At 47.6% G+C, this 18,880-nt stretch overlaps 1 protein-coding gene across 5 annotated transcripts in view; it reads right to left on the bottom strand.

The window, feature by feature from the left end:
- Nucleotides 1-274: 274 nt before the first annotated feature.
- EMC1 (ER membrane protein complex subunit 1) overlaps nucleotides 275-18,880 on the bottom strand; it is a 28,748-nt gene continuing 10,142 nt past the window's right edge. For 3 of the 5 annotated variants that reach the window (XM_033228082.1, XM_033228083.1, XM_033228086.1), the window contains 13 exons: nucleotides 18,441-18,537; nucleotides 16,421-16,543; nucleotides 15,476-15,484; nucleotides 14,219-14,418; nucleotides 13,907-14,056; nucleotides 12,542-12,703; nucleotides 12,113-12,232; nucleotides 8,274-8,411; nucleotides 4,479-4,652; nucleotides 3,707-3,917; nucleotides 1,859-1,943; nucleotides 678-807; nucleotides 275-591 (listed from right to left, as the gene is read on the bottom strand). In XM_033228082.1, coding sequence (XP_033083973.1) covers nucleotides 412-591; nucleotides 678-807; nucleotides 1,859-1,943; nucleotides 3,707-3,917; nucleotides 4,479-4,652; nucleotides 8,274-8,411; nucleotides 12,113-12,232; nucleotides 12,542-12,703; nucleotides 13,907-14,056; nucleotides 14,219-14,418; nucleotides 15,476-15,484; nucleotides 16,421-16,543; nucleotides 18,441-18,537 — 1,779 coding nt within the window. In that variant the 3' untranslated portion in view covers nucleotides 275-411. The remainder of the gene's footprint in view (nucleotides 592-677; nucleotides 808-1,858; nucleotides 1,944-3,706; nucleotides 3,918-4,478; nucleotides 4,653-8,273; nucleotides 8,412-12,112; nucleotides 12,233-12,541; nucleotides 12,704-13,906; nucleotides 14,057-14,218; nucleotides 14,419-15,475; nucleotides 15,485-16,420; nucleotides 16,544-18,440; nucleotides 18,538-18,880) is intronic. The other 2 variants (XM_033228084.1, XM_033228085.1) reach the window with 1 other exon arrangement.

Genomic DNA, 18,880 nt, shown 5'->3' with positions numbered 1-18,880 from the left:
GCTGGAATTCTTATTTAAAAAAAATGCAATTCATGGATGGGCAAAGAAAGGAAACCATGCAGAGGCCTTTGGACTTCAAGAGAAAGCCCATCAGGATTCTCTGAGATTCTCAGCTGAGGGTGAGTTCTCTCTCCATGCAGGATTCTGCATCATGTGTATCCCAAAAGGAGTTCTACGTGGAGGTCATCCATCTTAGCTGAGCACTGAGACACACACACACACACACCACACACACACACACACCCCGCCCCCCCACCAGCCCACCAAACTGCAGCTGTAGCTTCTGAGACACACACACACAACACACACACACACACCCCACCCCCCCACCAGCCCACCAAACTGCAGCTGTAGCTTCTTTTCTGACCCACACTCCCCTGGCTCTCCACTTTTAGGCACAGTCTTTAGTCTTTATCGCCAGGCCCGATTCAGGAGCTTCACCTGTGCTAGTCTCTTAGTGATCATGGTGGCAAAAACCAGGCCAAAGAGGACGCTGCTGATTAACACGTAGTCATAGTCATCCTTCAGAACGTCAAACTGCTTAGATGGGTAGACTCGAGTTTGATAAATGTCCAAACCATAGGCCACAACCTGGAAGGCAGATGGAATAAGAATTAGGGAAGAAACACCCAATGATCCACCAAGGGTGGAACAGGGCAGCTGTGGGCCCTACTCACCAAACAAGTGGACTCCAGGCCCGAGGGAGCGGTGTAGATACCTCGCATTCGAGAAACTGTCTGGTTATAGTTGATGAATCGCTCTGCGTGTATCTGTACATCTGGAGAATATGGGATTAGGTTCTCCTCTCTGCAAAACACCAGCCGGGACAGGCAGTCTGAGCACTGCTGTAAAGGGATCTCTTGGCTGCCCTTCCTGAGTCCTGGAAGGTTTCCAGGCTACATATCTAGCCTCAAATCTCCTAGGAGGTCTGCTTGCATTAGGTAGTTAAAAATTTAGCAGCTGAATGTTAGGAAGGACTACAAGAAAGGAAGCTCTCTGGAGAGTAAGACTGAGATCTAGATTCCTACTTTGTTCTAAATCTGAAAAGAAAGGACATACAGATGACTGGCATTTCACACCACAAGAGGAAAGCCGACCATTTTAAAACCAACACACTGAACCACTAAGCTAATTCCTGTTCTCCACTCCAGGGTGCCTCTTGGTCCCCATTTCTCTGAAACCTGATTATCATCCTGTGTCTTCCTAGTTTTAACCTCCTGTCTCTCATATACTTCTCTCCATTCCTCATGCCCCTAGATAAAGAAATTGAGGATGAAGGTAAAGAAAACCCGACAGGATGGTGGCTGTTAATACAACAATACCAACAGTGAACAAGTTACTGGCTTGCCCACATGATCTGGCCTGAATTACCTCAGTGATCTCATTTCCTAGCGTTGCCCTCTGCGAACTCACCAGACATGATCTCGGGATTTGCATTGCCTGTTCCCTCTGCCTAGAAAGTTCTTCCTCAGGTATCTACACAGCTAGCTCCTTCACCTTCTTCAGGCCTTCACTCAAAATGCACCTTCTCAAAGGGGCTTTCCCAGGCCACCTCTCAAATTATACCCATGCACATTCCCATCCCCACTTCCTAGCTCATTCCTGTTTTACTCTCCTTAGCATTTGAGTACCTAACATAGTATATATTTTACTTGTTTATCTTATTTATTTATTTATTGCCCATTTCCCAGCAGACTGTAAGCTCCATGACGGCAGGTGACTTTTTCAGACTTGCCCCCTGCTACATCCCCAGCCCCTAGCATAGCATGAAGGCACACGGAGACTGAGAACCAAGCTTAATCAGTGAGGTTAAGTTCTATAAGGTCAGAGTCTTCAGCACCACCCACGAGGGTCTCACCTGCTTTGTTCTGTTGGGATCTCGGGGCGACGGGGATCCAGCAAAGCCTTAGGAAGGGAAAGAATTGCTCCAGAAGGTAGTCCAACTACACAGGAAGAAGTGAATGTTCACACCGATCCAGTGTCCAGCAAGGGCCAGTTACAAAAATGTCATTATTGCAGAAATTTAAACAAGAGTTTAAAACAAAAAAGTGGGTCAATGAGGCTCCCTTACATAGCCAAAAATAATAATCCAATAATATGCATAGGTCTGAATGAAGGTTCTCACTTTTGAAGACACTAGCTTCTTAACATTCTGAGATACCAGAAAATAAAGTTCTAGAATCAAGATATGGATAATGATGAAAGAGAAGAATGTAGAAGGCGACCTGGATTTCCTCATGCCCCCTCCCTCCAATACCTCCCCCAGCAGGGAGTCTCCTTCCCGTTGAGCAAACGCAGCTGTTTATGCAGCTGCGGTACAGTGGCCAGGGAAGACTAGAGGACCAAGCATGATCGATCATAGCACCAGTTTCAGTCATGGTGATTAAAGCTGATAAACTGCCTATAGGGCTGGCTTCTTCATATTTAAGAATACAATAGGCCAGGTGTGGTGGCTCATGCCTGTAATCCCAGCACTTTGGGCGGCCGAGGCAGGCAGATCATGAGGTCAGGAAATCGAGACCATCCTGGCTAACACAGTGAAACGCCATCTCTACTAAAAATACAAAAAACTAGCAGGTCATAGTGGCATGCGCCTATAGTCCCAGCTACTCAGCAGACTGAGGCAGGAGAATCGCTTGAACCGGGGAGGTGGAAGTTATAGTGAGCTGAGATCGTGCTACTGCACTCCAGCCTGGGTGACAGAGCGAGACTCCATCTCAAAAAAAAAAAAAAAAAGCAACAGTAATGCCAAGTGCCCATCAGATCTGAGTCCCAAACATCTTTGGTAAAATCAACTAAACACAGGAACCTGTTAACCACTGTGTCCTAAGTCCTGGGCTTAGGTTACATAAGGATGAGATTTTAGAGCTGGCACGGTGGTTCACACCTATAATCCCAACACTTCGGGAGGCCGAGGCAGGTGGATCACTTGAGGTCAGGAGTTCAAGACCAGCCTGGCCAACATGGCAAAATCCTATCTCTACTAAAAATACAAAAAGTAGCCAGGTGTGGTGGTGGGTGCCTGTAATGCCAGCTACTTGGGAGGCTGAGGCAGGAGGATCACTTGAACCCAGGAGGCGGAGGTTGCAGTGAGCCAAGATCGTGTCACTGCACTCCAGCCTGGGCAACAGACCCTGCCAGTTTCTGTAACCTGTCAGCACAGGCAGCTATGTTAAGAATGCTATCAGGAACTGACTTTTTGAGCTAGGTGAAAATGCCAAATAGAGAGGTGGTATATCAGAAATGAGGACTAAAGGCCAGGCACAATGGCTCACACCTGTAATCCCAACACTTCAGGAGGCCAAGGCAAGAGAATCATCAGAGCCCAGGAGTTCTAGACCAGCCTCGGCAACATGGCAAAACCCCGTCTCTACAAAAAAAAAAAATTGTTTTAATTAGCCAGGTGAGCTCAGGAGGTTGAGGCTGCAGTGAGCCATGATCACACCACCGTACTCCAGCCTGGGTGACAGAGTGAGACTCTCTCAAAAAAAAAAAAAAAAAAGATGAGGACTGAGAGAGAGGTGGTCACCTTCATAGGTGGCAAAGATGAACTCATAAACTTCTTCCACTGATATACAGCCCTCCTCACCACCTCTCCCTTACAGGTGGTTCAGCGGGGCTCTGCCAGCAATGTGTCCCTTACGCTGTCCTTCCATGTGGTTGCCCAAGGGAACCCAGCCATCCCGGAGGCTCCCCATGCACTCACTCAGCAGGTGTCGGCTGGTGATGCCCCGCTCGGTGATGGTGGCCTCCATGGCACTGATGGAGGATGGGAAGATATAGGACTGCTGGAGGACCTGGGGCAGCTGGGGGCGGTCCAGGGAGCTGAAGGCGGTGGCGTTGTATTGCTCGGTGCCCTCATAGAGCTCCAGTACGGTAAACTCGTTGCGCCGAGCCTTGGTGTTCCAATACTGGTACTGCAGGGATAGGAGGAGGCAGCTCAGGGCTTCCCAGCTGCTTCAACTGGAAAGGGAAATTGCACTGGAAGGCACCTTTCTAATTAGCTACAGATCGACAAAGGAAAACCATCAACTAGCACCTCACTTTTCTTCCTTACTACCAAGTTTACTAACTTTCAAAGTATTTTTATCTAGGCTATCCAAAGTTCACCACAAGACAAAGGAAATTCTCAAGATTCTTAGAAGCCATAATAGCAACTAACCTTTGAATCATTACTAAGTGCCAGGCATTGTTCTTTGCTAGACTGAAGGTGACTGTTATTATCCCTATTTTACCAATGATGCAACACAGAGCGCATACATAACTAGTTCGAGGTTATACAGTCAGGAAATGGAAGAGGTAGGATCAAACCTAGGCCGTCTGATTCCTGAGCCTAGCGCCCTAACCAGCACGCTTTGCTGCCATCCAGGGAATTTGAGATCCTAAGAAAACCAAAGCAGCAACTGGGTTTCTGGAAAGGACTTACGAAGCAGGGAGACCTCTGGAGCTACCTTGTGTCCCTGGTAGTGACTGCTTACCACCACCCAGTTCTCTGAATGCACGATATGGACAGGGCCCTTGGCTTTCTTCTGCACAGAGGAGTGGATGATACGCCCAGTGACGCCATCAATAAGGAAGATGCCAATAAAGGTGCGCTCATGGTGCGTGTCTGTGCTCTCTGTCACCACGGCCAGCAGGTTGGGGTTCAGGCTCTGGAGAAAGAGAGAAAACTCCCTTAGAACCACAATGACTCATCACACACTCCATTCCTGTGCTATGAGACCAACCTGGAGCTCTCCAGCCTGGCAGAGGAATCAGGGTTTCTGGTGAAAAGAGCTTCTTGTTTGGAGTTTCTCATCACTGCACTTGTTTTATGTGCATTGGGTACTGGGTGCCATGCCAGGTACCTTGTATTTTATCTAATCCCTTAAACAATCTTGCAGAGTAGCTATTATGGTCCACATTTTGCAGAAAAGTCTCAAAGTAGTTAAGCAGCTTCTCAAGTCTCAGATAGCATATAGTAACCTTAGATAAAATCCAGGTCTGCCCACTCATTGACCTAGGGACAAATGCTGCAGTGATATTTTTCTTCTCTGGGTCACCACCGCCCTCCCCATCGCTAAATCCATTGGCTAAGTCTTGGCCCTCACCTTACTTGACCCACTAGTACCACGTGACGCAGGTGATCACTACCTCCCTGTGACATTTTCTCACCTGGATTCCAGAACATCCCTGCCCAGCACTCCTTCTACCTTACTGGCCTCTCCTTCTCAGACTCTTTTGGAGGTTCTTCTACATCTCCCCAGTTTCTTCATGATGGAACACACCAGGAAGCTCTCAAGCCTTGAGCATTTCCATCACGCTCACCCTCGTGGTGGTCTATCTCAAGCCAATCTCATGGCTTGAACACCATTTATGGATGTTGGCAATGCCCAGTGTATGTATCCAAACCAGACACTCCTTTGAACTCCAGACTTCACTAAGAAACTATCTCAGTATCTTTTCTCAGATGTCTCATCTGAAACTTAACATGGCCCAAACTGAACTGTTCTAACCCCTGCCTAAAATCTGGTCCTGTCTCCTCCCCAGCCAGTGGCGACTCCATACATCAGTGGTTCAGACCTAAAGCCTCGAGTCATCCTTGACTCCTTTCTCTATAACACATATATACCCGCTCTTGGCTCTACCTTCAAAAGTACCCAGAACCTGATCCCTTCTTCCCACCTCTGTGCTACCAGCCTAGCTCCAGCCACCATCAGCACCTGGATGATCCCACAGCCTAAATGGTCTGCTTTCCTCCTCACCCCTCTACAGTCTAATCTAGGTCAAATGAACCTGTGGAATCTCAAGTCACTGATGTCACTCCTCTGCTGAAAACTTCCCAGTGGCTCTTCACTGTGCTCCAAAGTGAAGGCCACGGTGGTGGCCTGTGATCTGGCCCTGTTGCCCTCTGCCTTCAGCAGGCCTGACATGTCTCCTCACTCATCATCTTCTAGTCACCTGGTCTTCCTTGCTGTTTCTCACACACACCAGGAGTGCTCTGACTTTTCTCTCTGGAAGGCTCTCCCCCAAGCTATCCACACTCACTTCCTCACTCAAGTCCACTCACTCCATGCCACTTTCTCACTAAGCCCCTCCTTAGCCACCCAATTTACACTGTACTTGCTTTCCCTCTTCCCGGCTTTAGTTTTCTCTATAGAACTGGTCACTTTCTAATACACTATCTAATTTACCTATTTGTTTTCTTTATTATTAGCCTCACCCAACTATGATGAAAGCCTCGCAAGGTCAGGAAGTTTTGTCTATTTTGCCCATTTTATATCCCAGTGTGTAAATGAGTGCCTGCATCCAACTAGCACTCAAAAAATACTTGCTGTTGGCCGGGTGTGGTGGCTCACGCCTGTAATCCCAACACTTTGGGAGGCCAGGATGGGAGGATTACTTGAACCCAGGAGTTCAAGACCAATCTGGACAACACAGCAAGACCTCATCTCTAAAGAAAATAAAATAACTGCCTGGGCACAGTGGCTCACGCCTGTAATCTCAGCACTTCAGGAGGCCGAGGCGGGCAGATCATGAGGTCAAGAGATCAAGAACATCCTGACCAACATGGTGAAACCCCATCTCTAAAAATACAAAATTTAGCTGGGCATGGTGGCACATGCTTGTAGTCCCAGCTACTCGGGAGGCTGAGGCAGGAGAATCGCTTGAACCTGGGATGTGGAGGCTGCAGTGAGCCGAGATCGTGCTACTGCACTCCAGCCTGGTGACAGAGTGAGACTCCATCTCAAAAAAAAAAAAGAAAAAAGAAAAGAAAAGAAAAGAAGCCATGGTGACATGCACCTGTTGTCCCAGCTGCTTAGGAGGCTGAGATGGGAGAACTGCTTCAGCCTGGGAGGTCAAAGCTTCAGTGAACTGTGATCGCACCACTGCACCCCATTATACTGGGGAAAATGGAACCTCAGACAGCCTAAGAGAGAAACAGCTAGGCCATGGCAGAGCCACGTCCTAACTTGACAGTCAAACTAGAGGCTTGCACTGTGTTGCACTGGATCATGCTTAGTGATCCAGCTTTACCATCAAGTTCCATGATCTCGCTACTCTGGTCTATGACACCCCCTCCAACTCAGTCTCTACTCAGTCTCTGCTGTACCAGAGGGTGTAATTAATGTGCATTACTACTGTGATTACATTCTCTCCCACAACAGTTTTGCAGCCCACTAGTCACCTCAATCTCCCTCTCTTTAACACTAACTAGAGTGTTGGATCACAGAGATGGAGTTTCTGATGGCTCGACTATGGTTTAACCCCAGAATGCGCTGTCAGTACTACCACTAGTAATAAGAGCTGGGCTAGGCACAGTGGCTCGTGTCTCTAATCCCAACACTTTGGGAGGCTGAGGTAAGAGAACTGCTTGAGGCCAGGAGATAAGAGACCAGCCTAGGCAACATAGTGAGACCCTGTCAATACAAAAATAAGAAATTTTAAAAAAGCTTTTTTTTTTTTTGAAGACAGGGTTTCACTATGTTCCCTAGGTTGATCTCTATCTTCTACAAAAAATAAAAAGTTAAAAAAAAAATTGTTTTGTGTTTGTTTGGAGACAGGGTCTCACTCTGTCATCCAGACTGGAGTGCAGTGGCACAACTGCAGCTCACTGTAGCCTTGACCTCCCCAGGTTCACGTGATCCTCCTACCTCAGCCTCCCGAGTCGCTGAGACTACAGGCATGCACCACCATGCCCAGCTAATTGTATTTTTTTTACTTTTTTTGCGGGGGTAAAGACAAGGTTTCAGCCATGTTGCCCAAGCTGGTCTCAAACTCTTGGACTCAAGTAATCCACCCGCCTCGACCTCTCAAAATGCTGGGATTACTGGCATGAGCCACCAAGCCCAGCCTTTTTAAAAAAATTAACATGGCATGTGCCTATGGTCCCGACTACTTGGGAGACCGAGGTGAAAGGATCGTGTAAGCCCAGGAGGACAACGGAGCTGCAGTGAGCCATGGCTGCGTCACTGCCCTCCAGCCTGGGCAACAAGCAAGACTCTGTCTCAGGAAACAAAACAAAAAGGTCCAAAAAATAAGAGGTAACATCTGTTGCTTACTTACCATATGCCTGGCGCTGGGCTAGGCATGAATATCTCATGTGATCATCACAACAAGCCTAGGAAGAGGGTATATTATTATCCCCACTTCACAAACAAAAATTAAGGCTCAAAGGGATTAAATGACTTACTCAAAGTCATACATCTACCAAGTCCTACAGCCAGACTTGAAGCCCTTGTTTTCCTAATTCAAAAGCCCTTGCTGTATACCAGACAGCTGGCTGTAAGTACCTTGTAGAGCACACTGCGGTCCCCCATCACACGGCCCTGGGAATGAACGTGCTCACTGCTGCGTTTCCCCTTCACCTTGACAATCCGCTGTACTTCCGGGGGAATGGTCAGCTCCCAACTCAGCTCAGTGGTGAGATCCTAGGGCAGGGACAAAAAAGCCTGTAATCAGGAGGGTACACAAAGAACTGAAACAGCTGAAGTTAGACCCATCCTACAGTTCATTATTTGAGGCCTTTGTGCAGGAAGGAACAGAGATCAGAACTAGAAAAATGAGCCAGGAGCAGTGGCTCATACTTGTAATCCCAACACTTAGGAGGCCAAGGCGGGCGGATCACTTGAGGTCAGGAGTTCAAGACCAGCCTGGCCAACATAGCCAAACCCCATCTCTGCTAAACTTACAAAAAATTAGCCAGATGTGGTGGCGGGCACCTATAATCCTGGCCACTCAGGAGGCTGAGGCAGAGGCTGCAGTGAGCTGAGATCACACCACTGCACTCCAGCCTGGATGATAGAGCAAGACTCAAAAATAAACTAGAAAAATGGCAATAGAGATCTACTTTATGAAGAAATTTCAGAACTCTCGGTTTGATTAAGATAGATACTAGACCAGGTACAGTGGGTCACACCTGAAATCCCAGCACTTTGGGAGGCCGAGGCGGGTGGATCACCTGAGGTTGGGAGTTTGAGACCAGCCTGACCAACATGGAGAAACCCCATCTCCACTAAAAATAAAAGATTAGCCAGGCATGGTGGCGCATGCCTGTAATCCCAGCTACTCAGGAGGCTGAGGCAGGAGAATTAATTGCTTGAACCCAGCAGGCAGAGGTTGCAGTGAGCCAAGGCTACGCCATTGCACTGCAGTCTGGGCAACTCCGGCTCAAAAAAAAAAAAAAAAGATAGATAATAAAGCCAGTAGGAAAGGAGGCGAATGCTCAGTAGTATCCCGTTGTTTATCTGAGTAGGAAATATGCAAGGAAAATTTACCATTTATTACTAAACTCCAAGATGCTCATATACTAGGGCCAGCAGTGAAGGTCTAAGCTAACAGGGACCTCAAAACATTTCGTGTATGATCCTTGATGGTCATAGGAAACCAACCAATAAACACCCATGGTTAAATATATTATTATACATCTATCCTATGGAATTATGCGGAGCCCTTGGGCGTGGAGACAGGAGGTAGTTACTGGCAAAGGGCAAAAGGGCCTTCTAGGAGCTGGTGCTGTTCTGTTTCCTGATATGATTACCAGGCACACAAGTGTATTCCCTTGGTGAGGGTTCACTGAGCCATACCTCATGATTTTGCACTTTTGTCAATATTTTTCTGTAATAAAAAACTGAAGTTGACAAAACAATGAGGTAGAAAACCCATTAAATGGCCGGGTGCGGTGGCTCAAGCCTGTAATCCCAGCACTTTGGGAGGCCGAGACAGGCGGATCACGAGGTCAGGAGATCGAGACCATCCTGGCTAACATGGTGAAACCCCGTCTCTACTAAAAAATACAAAAAAAAAAAAAAACTAGCCGGGCGAGGTGGTGGGCGCCTGTAGTCCCAGCTACTCGGGAGGCTGAGGCAGGAGAATGGCGTAAACCCGGGAGGCGGAGCTTGCAGTGAGCTGAGATCCGGCCACTGCACTCCAGCCTGGGCGACAGAGCGAGACTCCGTCTCCAAAAAAAAAAAAAAAAAAAAAAAACCCATTAAATACAAAAAGCAAATTTCATAAGAATAAATATAGGTCAATTCCATGTGAGTAACAAAAAAAAAAAAAAACGGGCCGGGTACAGTGGCTCATACCTGTAATCCCAGCACTTTCGGAGGCCAAGGCGGGAGGATCACTTGAGGTCAGGAGTTTGAGACCTGGCCAACATGGTGAAACCCCGTCTCTACTGAAAATACAAAAATTAGCCGGGCGTGGTGGTGTGCGCCTGTAGTCTTGGGAAGCTGAAGCAGGAGAATTGCTTGAACCCAGGAGGCAGAGGTTGCAGTGAGCTGAGATCACGCCCCTGCACTGCAGCCTGGGTGACAGAGCGATACTCTGTCTCAAAAAAAAAAAAAAAAGTATGAGCCACACATGTGTGTCCACACAGCTGTTGATATGGAATCAAAAATACACAAGGACAGTGCAAAGAGGCACAGCAAACTGCTGACAGGCTTTCCACCTGGGGAGGGGAAGACTGCTGGAAAGGGGGCTACAAGGGTCTGTTCACATTTTGCTTGTTCACCTCTCTGTATCAATGGACTCTTTTACAATGAGAATATACTCATGTATTACCTAAATTTTTAAAATAATAAAAGTTATTAATAATAAGACTTCATTGCCACAACCTTCTTTGAAAACATGAGAACTCACTAAAACATCCCGAGAAGAAGTTCACCAAGTGAGGGCAAAGGCAGTCCACTCCCTTGTGGTCCAGGACTCGCGTGCACACCTGGCTCACTTCCCACAGACAGCTCTGCCTCCTTTGTCTTCCTTTGTCATTGTTCACTCAGATGATGTCCTCAAGACTCCAGATTCATGACACCCACACTCCAGTTCACTCCCCTGAATCTACAAAACTGTCTCTTTCAAGGTCCTCATTTTATTAACTCAGAAGGACGATTTTTTTTTTTTTCATTCACAAGGGTAAAGGATGTGTCTTCTGGGCAGACCATTTCCAGTGCAGTTTATACTACGGTTAGCTGTTACAAATGTCACCAAAGGGCACTGCATTTTCAAAACAACAGCATCTCCAACTCAGATGGCATTTACCATGTGCCAGGCAGTTTTATGTGATTTATGTGTTGAATTCTCACAACAACCGTTTGAGACAGGTACTTATCACCTTATTTTACAGCTAAGAAAACAGAAGGCCAGAGTCCAAGGTCACAAAGTTAGTAAGTGACAAACCTAGGCTTCAAATCCAGCAAATTGGGTCTAAGCTCTTAAATTCTACGCCTCTCAAAAGGCCTTACAGGACAGGATGGGAGAGCTGTTTGTGAGGGCACACCACAGAGTATTTCTCCAAACAGTCCTGCTAACAAGGCCATGCCAGCCCCTTGTGAACTTCAGAGCTGGACTTCAGAGCCAGCTTGTATCACTGTTTACAAGAGTTGGTCTCAAGTATGTGAGGATTAAAGCAAACTGACCCCCTTTCTAGAAACAAAATTCAAAGCACACATTCTATCATGAGTTGGTCAACATCATCTTCATATAAAAGTACAACTTATTACTCAACCCACATTCCTACCTTCTACTCTCCCAAGAATGGAAAAAAAGCCCCATCTCTCTGCTATAGAAAAAGAATGTGGCCGGGTGCAGTGGCTCACGCCTGTAATCCCAGCACTTTGGGAGGCCGAGGCAGGTGGATCACAAGGTCAAGAGTTTGAGACCATCCTGGCCAACACAGTGAAGCCCCGTCTCTACTAAAAATAGAAAAAATTAGCCGGGCGTGGTGGCGCATGCCTGCAATCCCACCTACTTGGGTGGCTGAGGCAGGAAAATCGCTTGAACCCAGGAGGTGGAGGTTGCAGTGAGCTGAGATCGCGCCACTGCACTCCAGCCCGGGCGACAGTGCGAGACTCCGTCTCAAAAAAAAAGAAAAAGAACGTGGAATGAAAGCTCCATAAGGGCAGAGATTAGGTCTGCTGTGCACTACTCTGTCCACAGCACCTAGAACCATACCTGCCATGTAGTAGCTGCCCAACAAACATGAACAAATGACTGACTTTGTAGCAGACATCAGGATTACGATAATCTAAGTTTACAGTAGAATGAGTAGCATAATTCACTTCTTAGCCAAATGGCCAGGAAACACGCGCATCTCATCCACAAAGGGTCATGCCAGGACACGCCTTCCCACCTTTCGAAGCCGATATCCACATAGCCGTCCCTGCTCCGCATCCACCAAATAAAAGAAAATGGAAGGGGCAAGCTCATGTAGCTGTCGCAAGACATTCCGAGTGGCTGGAAAAGCTGTGACCTTGAAAAACCCAGAGAGCCCAAGAAAAGAGTTAGGAAATGTCCCCATCAAAGAGAGCCTTAAGAATAAAACAGCAAATCTTAAAAGAATTCGAGTCTAGTGAACTCAGTTTAGGGTTTACATTCAGTTCTGTTAAGAACCTGAGTTTTCACAAATGTAGACACAGCCATCATTTCTCTTCAGGATGGCCTCAGAGCTCAAACATGTGCTGGGTGCAGAGAGCACTCCATCTCTGGGCTGCTGTGTTTGACCACTTGGCCCCAAACCCGACTCCACTAGCATGTTCTCCATCCCCTCTGAACACAGTACCTTGTATTCATCATCGATCAACAGCAACACCTTGGCGTAGTCTTGATCCATGACTGGGAGAAGCAAGGACTGCAAGATGGGGCGCTTCAGCACTGGGGGAGCCACCTGACTCCACTTCCCAAAAATGGGATTGAAGACATACAGAGAACTCATTCCCGACTCCTAAAATGAGCAAACTGTCAGGCTCCATCAACAAGAAAAGACTGCAAATCCTAGGGATAGACCTGAAGAGCTGGGACTCCAGCTTAGCAACTGTGGGGGTTCCCTAGTCTTTGCCCTCTTTGTGGAAAATAAGTTCTTGGCTGTAGGTGAATAGTCCCCTAGGCTAACGTCACAAAGGAAAACGTCAAACTGTCTCTGCCAGTTCTTTTTTGTTTGAGACAGGGTCTCACTCTATCACCCATGCTGGAAGTGCAGTGGCATGATCAAGGTTCACTGCAACCTCTACCTCCTAGGTTCAAGCGATCCTCCCACCTCAGCCTCCCAAGTAGCTGGGACTACAGGCACAAACCACCAACGTGGCTAATTCTGTTTTTATTTTTTGTAGAGATGGGGTTTCACCATGTTGCCCAGGCTGGTCTCGAACTCCTGGACTTAAGCAATCCGCCCTCCTTGGCCTCCCAAAGTGCTAAGATTATAGGTGTGAGCCACTGCCTGGCTGCTCTGCCAGTTCTAACCAGGAACCAATAAAAAAACCAAGTAACAATTCAGCAACCTGGCCAGGCGTGGTGGTTCTCACCTGTAATCCCAGCACTTTGGGAGGCTGAGGCGGGTGGATCACCTGAGGTCAGGAGTTTGAGACCAGCCTGGCCAACATGGTGAGACCCCGTCTCTACTAAACATACAAAAATCAGCCAGGCATGATGGCATGCGCCTGTAATCCCAGCTACTTGGGAGGCTGAGGCACAAGAATTGCTTGAAACTGGGAGGTGGAGGCTGCAGTGAGCCAAAATCGCACCAGGCAGCCATTCCAAGAAAGTGTCTACCAAGCCCACCTTCTATGCTAGAATGAATACACACAAAAATCCATTCTAATTCTGGGAAGACACAAAAATATCATTGTGTCCTGCTCTTCCTCAAAGAGAGAAGAGAAAATAGCCACTCAGCTACTAACAGCTAATGCTTAGAAAAGAGGAGAGCTGGCTCCCTATGTAGCTAGTGAAGTCACACCCACTTTCTAAACAATTCCACATCAGTGCTGGCTGGTTCCTTCACCCAGGCATGAAACTAGAAGAAACAAGAGTTCTAACCCCTGAATGTGCCTCATTAACTCACATAATTCCAAGGGCCTAGGAGCAATTTAAGTTACAAAATAGCAAAAAAAGCCACTCTGAGTCTGGCTCAAGTTAGAGCTGGATGCCTCACCTTGTCCTTCACCAGCAGGGTACACTGTGGGGGGTGGGGAAAATGAGCAGTAGTTCTCTGGACCATCAGTTTAAAGGAGGAGTCTGGCTTGACATTGGGTAGATACTGTTTCCACAGGATGGTGCCAGAGCTGCTCTCAATGCCAAAAAGCTGCAAGATAAACAAATACTTGGCTCACTACTAGAAAGAGAAACCAAAGAACTGAGTCTGTCCTTCAAAACTAGAACCAGTGTCATCCCCCACCAAAGGCTTTTTGTTCCTCACCCTCAGAACTTGAAAAGGTTCAGTAACTGGAGTCTAAACCACACTCACCTTGCCTGAGGCTGTTACCATCACCATCATCTTCTGGAGGTTGAATTCATCTCTGGCCAGGGTGTCAATGTTGATCTCATTCTTAATCTGACTTCGAGGCTTCCGAGCATCGTAAAACATTTTCCAGAGGTGGGAAGTCCATGCTTGCAGCAGGATAAGCTGAGACGAGAGGCGTTTCAGGAACATCCCCAGCAAGCCATCTTGTGTAAAGGAAAAGTAACACACTCTACATCAGACTAGGGGTCCAGAAGGAGGTACATGCTTTTCCTAATGAGGAATCTCTGCCTCTCTTATGGAGTGGTAAAGTCCACACTCTAGGCCACAAGCCCAAAGGGCAGTCCTATATCTGATGCCAATAGTCTCACACTCAGGTAAGGCTCATGCAGGAACTTCCAAAAACTACTTAACTGGCTCTTACAACTAAACCCAGCTGGAATCCTGGAATAGACTAGGAGGTCAGGGATTAGACATGCAGGAGGCAGCCATGCTGTGAATGTCTCCACCATAGCCCCACATCCAAGATGCCAGAGGAAGGTTTCTGGGTGCCATGACAAAGCCAGAAGAGGTATGAGTGTGGGGGTGGAGGGTGCAGGTCAATGAATGTGTATCATGAGCAGGTACTTCCATCTCCTACTGCTTCATTCCTACTTTGTCAACTGTTTAACCTGCACCCAACAGACATACTTGCAACGAGTTCCCAGGGCCATCATTCAGTCTTTCCCTGATTCCATCAGTGAAGCCACTGCCCTCCAGATCTCATTGGAGACCACAGATTTGGAAACAGATGCAAGGAAACAAGGTAAAGAGCATGGTCTCTGGAATCTGCCAGGCCCAAATTAAGATCCCAGCTTTACCACTCACTATGGGGCAAGCTTGAGAAAGGTACTTCACATTTTTGTTTCCGGTTCCTCATCTGTAAAGTGGCATGTAACCCACTGGATTGTTGGAAAATTACATCATATGATGTACATCAAGGATTTAGCGTGGTGCCTGGTACATGGTAAGCACTTACTAAAAAAGGAGCAGAACCTCTGCTGATCTTATTTTCCACCCATCTCTGCTCAAGGAAGAGAAGTGAGAAGCAACAGGACAAGTCACAAGCATGGCAGTCAACACACACACACACACACACACACACACACACGCCCCCCCCCAAGGATGTACCTCATTGGTCCAAGCTAGGAAGAAAAACAATTAACCAAAAGCTAGCCATGTGAGCAGGCAACGAGCAACAAGGCAGCAAGAAGCAGGTTTTACCTTGAATCGCTAGATCCAGGCAGCAGAAATAAACAGTACAGTCAAATTAATCCTCAGCTTAAGAAAATGTGCATTGCCTAGCAGAGTGCCTGATCCACAGCAGGCCCTCACTAGCTCTCCGTTGGAGAGCTGGATGAATGGACAGAAGAGAGAGGGTGGGGGCAGGACTGAATCAGAGCAGAGTGAATCAAGTTCATCCAGGCAGTTGGGACCATGGCCAGCTTTAGAGGGCACTGGGCTATGTCTGCACTACCCAGATCAACCCAATCGTGTCTCCAGACAATGTGGCTGCTGCTTTAGGGATAATGAGTATACAGTGCCTGGTAAATTTTTAGTACACAGGCAATGGTAGCTATTACTATACCAAGTTAAGACTTTATTCCCCCCCAGGCGCAGTGGCTCACGCCTGTAATCCCAACACTTTGGGAAGCCAAGGTGGGCAGATCATGAGGTCAGGAGTTCAAGACCAGCCTGACCAACATGGTGAAACCCTGTCTCTACTAAAAATACAAAAATTAACTGGGCATGGTGGCGCACACCTGTAAACCCAGCTACTCGGGAGGCTGTGGCAGGAGAACTGCTTAAACCCGGGAGACGGAAATGGCAGTGAGCCAAGACTGCGGCACTACACTCCAGCGTGGGTGACAGAGCAAGACTCTGTCTCAAAAAAAGAAAAAAAAAGACTTTTTTCCCTCAGCTTTCCCTAGAGGGATTTTTCCCTAGCTTTCCCTAGAAGGATTCACAGTTCGTTCTTTCACAGAAAAGAACGGTTTCATAAACCATATGGCCACAAATGCACTGGAACATCATCACAGAGCTCGTTCAGAAAAGACTAGCAATCTGCCAAGCCCAGGAAGCCGGAGATGCATGACACGGTGTCTCTTGTGGTCATTTCCAGACTGACCCCTCCAGCAACTCTGCAGCTCCAACCTCTTAGGTTCATACCTGCCTTTTTGCCAAATTCTCCTTCCAGCTCGGCCTGTGCCCCAGTCAGGGGGAGGTCCACCATCTCTAGGCACACCACTTCTGCCAGGGACTCCTCACGGCTCCAAAGCACCACCTTCCCTGCTACAGGAAACATTTTTACAAAGCTAAGCCTGGAGCTGGGCACAGTGGCTCATGCCTGTAATCCCAGCACTCTGGGAGGCCAAGGTGGGCGAATCTCTTGAGCCCAGGAATTTGAGATCAGCCTGGACAACAGGGCAAAACCTTATCTCAACAAAAAATAAATATCAGGGCCAGACGAGGTGGCTCACGCCTATAATCCCAGCACTTTGGGAGGCCAAAGGAGGCAGATCACAAGGTCAGGAGATCGAGACCATCCTGGCTAACATGGTGAAACCCCATCTCTACTAAAAATATAAAAAGTCAGCTGAGCGTGGTGGTGGGCACCTGTAGTCCCACCTACTCGGGAGGCTGAGGCAGGAGAATGGCGTGAACCCAGAAAGTGGAGCTTGCAGTGAGCCGAGATCACGCCACTGCACTCCAGCCTGGGCAACAGAGCGAGATTCCATCTCAAAAAATAAATAAATAAATAAAAATAAATATCAAAAAATTAGCCAGGCATGGTGGCAAGCGCCTGTAGTCACAGCTACTTTGGAGACTGAGGTGGGAAGCTCACTCGATCTCCGGAAATTGAGGCTACAGTGAGGCCATGATCGTGCCACTGTGCTCCAGACTGGGCAACAGTGAGACCCTGTCTCAAAAAAAAAAAAAAAGCTAAGGCTGCCTCCCAGATGTTCTAAAGAGACTCTTCTCGCTGACTCAGGGATTACTACAAGCTCTTGCATAAAAGGAGAAATGGCAGAGCAAGGGGCTGGAATCAATAGGTCAAGGGAGGAAAGTTATGTATCCCACCAAGAAGGCCAAGTTATTCTTCAAAAGCAGGTAACAAGGGCCGGGCGTGGTGGCTCACACCTGTAATCCCAGCACTTTGGGAGGCCAAGGCAGGCAGATCACCTGAGGTTAGGAGCTCGAGATCAGCCTGGACCAACGTGGTGAAACCCTGTCTCTTACTAAAAATACAAAATTAGCCAGGTGTGGTGGCACGCACCTGTAATCCCAGTTACTCGGAAGACTGAGGCAGAAGAATCACTTGAACCAGAACACAGAAGTTGCACAGAGCTGAGATTACACCATTCCACTCCAGTCTGGGCAACAAGAGCAAAACTGTCTCAAAAAAGAAAAAAAGAGCCAAGCACAGTGGCTCATGCCTATAATCCCAGCACTTTGGGAGGCCGAGGCAGGTGGGTTACCTGAGGTCAAGAGTTTGAGACCAGCCTGACAAACATGGTGAAACCCCATCTCTACTAAAAATACAAAATTAGCTGGGCATGGTGGTGCATGCCTGTAATCCTAGCTACTTGGGAGGCTCAGGCAGGAGAATCACTCAAACCTGGAAGCCAGAGGTTGCAGTGAGCTGAGATCACGCCACTGTACTCGAGCCTGAGCCATAAGAGCAAAACTCCGTCTCAAAAAAAAAAAAAAAGCAGGTGATAGGCCAGACACGGTGGCTCACACCTGTAATCCCAGCACTTTGGGAGGCTGAGGTAGGCGAATCACTTGAGGTCAGGAATTTGAGACCAGCCTGGCCAACATGGCGAAATCCTGTCTCTACTGAAAATACAAAAATTAGCTGGTCATGATGGCATGTGCCTGTAATCCCAGCTACTCGGGAGGCTGAGGCAGGAGAATTGCTTGAATCCGAAAGGTGGAGAATGCAGTGGGCCAAGATCATGCCACTGCACTCCAGCCTGGGCAAGAGAGCAAGACTCTATCTCAAATTTTAAAAATTCAAAAAATTTGAAAAAAAAATCAGGTGACATTTGGCTGTGAACAAAACGCTCGGGGCACACTCCACTTGAATCTCTTCCAGAAACCTGCAGCCTCCCAAAAAACAGTCTGACTGGAACACATCAGAAGGCCTGGGGAAATAAAAAAAATGGGTTGAATGAGGTCTACTTACCCAACTGCTGCAGGAAAAGTAGCAGATGATCCTCCGTCTGCACCAATGCCCGGTAGCCCACTGAGTCATCCTTCTTCAAGAACACCTGGATATACAGCTATAAGCCACACAGTCAAGACCAGTGTAGTCAGTGAGGATCCAAATGCCTCTGAGAGCACCAGACCCCAGGAGTCAAAGCATTAGGACTTAACAGAGGCACAAGCCATGGCATTATTTGATACCTAAACAATGTAGCTATCATCTGGATGCCAGTAAGTGATACATATTCTTAGGTGCCAACACAATGATGCTGGGGTCTCCCAGATCTTTCTATGGAGGAACATGAGTACTGCACGGGTACCATGCCATTCATCCATGTTCTAATCACACCCCACAAAGTGAGCAGGAGGCCAGGATTAGACTTTCTGCTTTAGAAACAAAGAAGCCACAGCCCAAGCAGC

Source organism: Trachypithecus francoisi, unplaced genomic scaffold (genome assembly GCF_009764315.1).
Source record: "Trachypithecus francoisi isolate TF-2019V2 unplaced genomic scaffold, Tfra_2.0 Lachesis_group12, whole genome shotgun sequence".
NCBI classification, from domain to species: domain Eukaryota; kingdom Metazoa; phylum Chordata; class Mammalia; order Primates; family Cercopithecidae; genus Trachypithecus; species Trachypithecus francoisi.
Note: the sequence above shows the minus strand (reverse complement) of the source record. Positions and strands in the feature narration are given on the sequence as shown.